We start from the raw sequence: 2,505 nt of genomic DNA on the forward strand, positions 1-2,505 counted from the left end.
ATGGATTTTGGAAGAAAAATAAACAAATGTATGTACTACACTGCCGTCGAAAATATATTCGTTGCTGTAAGCTTTGTGTACAACGAAGTCATCAGAAAAGCAGGTCGTGAGGAAAAAGAAAAAAATGCTGCCGATGGAAAAGAGGAAAAAAAATTGACAGTATCAGGAGATGGATCGTGGAGCAAACGTGGATTTTCTTCTATGTTTGGTGTTGTGACATTGATTGGACATTATACAAGTAAAGTACTAGATACTTTGGTAAAATGTACTTTTTGTAACATGTGCATCACAAACAAAAAGCAAATGACAGAAATCGAGTTTGAAACATGGTTCAGCGAGCACGAGGAAAATTGTAAAGCCAACCACAAAAGAAGTGCCGGAGCTATGGAGGTGCATGGAATGCTGGAAATGTTTGCAAGGGCTGAAACTCTACACGACGCGCAATATAAAACTTACATTGGTGATGGAGATTCAAAGACGTTTAAAGCTTTATTACAACAAGAACAACAAGTCGAAAAAAAGGAATGCATCAACCATGTACAGAAAAGGATGGGCTTAAGATTGCGTAAGGTAAAAAAAACAAACAAAAAAATCGGTGGACATGGTCCTGGAAAGCTTACGGACAAGTTAATTAATGAATTAACTATTTATTTTGGACTTGCAATCAGACGAAATCCGCATAATGTTGACAAAATAAGGAACGACATGTGGGCAACATTTTATCATAAAATATCGACAAACGAAGAGCCTCAGCACGAGTATTGCCCAAGCGGACCAAATTCCTGGTGTAAGTGGTGGCAAGCGAAAGCGGCTGGAACTTTGCAGTCCTATAACCATCCTCCTCCTCTCGATTTTAAAGTACAGGAATTAATTCGACCTATTTATGATAACTTATCATCGCAAGATTTGCTGAACCGTTGTTGTGGAGGATTCACTCAGAACAACAACGAGTGCTTCAACAAAACTATTTGGCAGTTTGCACCAAAACACGTTTTTTGTTCCTCCAATATTATAATAATTGCAGCATATCTTGCCACCTGTATTTTTAATGAAGGTTTTAAACCTATTTTAAAAACTATGTCGATCATGGGAATCACCATCGGCCCAAATGCGTACGAGTTTGCTTGCATTCGCAACAAAGAGCGGATCATACAGGCTGAGCGGCTATCGACGTATCAGTCAGTGGAGGAGAGAGCTGCAAGAAAAAATGAGAGACTGCAAGACCAGATCAATTTTGAGGAAGTCGAGGGTCTGCTTTATGGTCCTGGAATAGCTGATTAGCTGTAAGTATCCAGATATAAACATTTATATCAAAAATACTGCACTTAAAACTTTAAACGCGTTTTCTGGAAAACGATGTTTTTCGAGCTGGCGACTCTCATAACTCAGTCAATTTTTAACGAATCTTAAAGATTTTTTTTTAAATACGCGTAATTAAATTGTCCATGGAATAGACCATAATTTCATCGATACATTGCATAATGGATTGTTTATCAACAGAAAAGTAACGAAAATTTTCAGGAAAAATGACAAAAATTTTTTCAAACGCCGCCATTTTGTTATTTTTTAATCAATTTTATTAAAAGTGGTCTATTCCATAATCACACTCATACTAAATAGAAAAATCTTTGGATTTTTTGTTTCAGATAATTTTTGCGACCTGTGGAAAGGTCGCCAGCTCGGTCCGTATTTTGCGCACTGTCCCACGTCGCCCTGTGTCCTGCTTTAGAATATTGATTAAATAATCTGAAAATTTAATGCAATCTTCTTCAAAGTATAATAAATATATCTGAAAAGTTTTGAGTACCTATATTTTTTACTTTTTCCAAAAAAAATTCATGAAAATTGCCTATTTTTTGGCCTGTCTAACCAGACAGTACCCTTAAAATCGTTTTTATTGCTTCATTTCGTGCTAACCATCTAGTGCCCGAGAGCTTAGCAATTTTCTTTGGTTGCAGCTTACCATCTTCGCTGTTTATTAATTGATAAATAGACTTGTATTGCACTTGCCTTTTTGTACTATAAGAAAACCAGTTGTGGCTTTCATGGATCAAGAAATCAAGATGTTTAGGCAATACGCGGAATGCGTACTCTGCGGCTAAATGGCACGAATGACACAGACATTTAACTGTCACTAGGTGCGGAATTATGGACTTTAATTTCGATGAAAAAGAGTTATGCTCTCCAACCATAACATTTGCGCCAATGCCAAGGAGGTTTTCTAATTTTAAATTATCATTTTTTAATTGATTCGTGAAAACTTGAAACAGGCTTTCAGCATCTGCTGTTTCTATTTCAATAAGTCTATAGAAACTAGTAACTACTTTCTCTTTCGCTTTGCTAAAATATCGAATCATTATACATAGTAATTTTTTCGTGTCTATAGCTGTACTTTCATCAACTATCGCAGAATAAAACTCATCACCAATATCGCTCACTAAATCGGCAAGCATGCACGGCGCAATTACATTTTTCATCAATGATGTACATTTTGTTCTATGTAAT

General features: G+C 36.2%; 1 protein-coding gene across 1 annotated transcript; it reads left to right on the top strand.

The window, feature by feature from the left end:
* LOC105448233 lies at window positions 1–1,281 on the top strand. The gene has a single exon (XM_011686700.1). It carries the CDS (start codon window positions 1–3, stop codon window positions 1,279–1,281), a length of 1,281 nt encoding a protein of 426 aa, XP_011685002.1.
* The last annotated feature ends 1,224 nt before the right edge of the window (window positions 1,282–2,505 follow it).

This window comes from Wasmannia auropunctata, unplaced genomic scaffold (assembly GCF_000956235.1).
Source record: "Wasmannia auropunctata unplaced genomic scaffold, wasmannia.A_1.0 LD336116.1, whole genome shotgun sequence".
Classification (NCBI taxonomy): domain Eukaryota; kingdom Metazoa; phylum Arthropoda; class Insecta; order Hymenoptera; family Formicidae; genus Wasmannia; species Wasmannia auropunctata.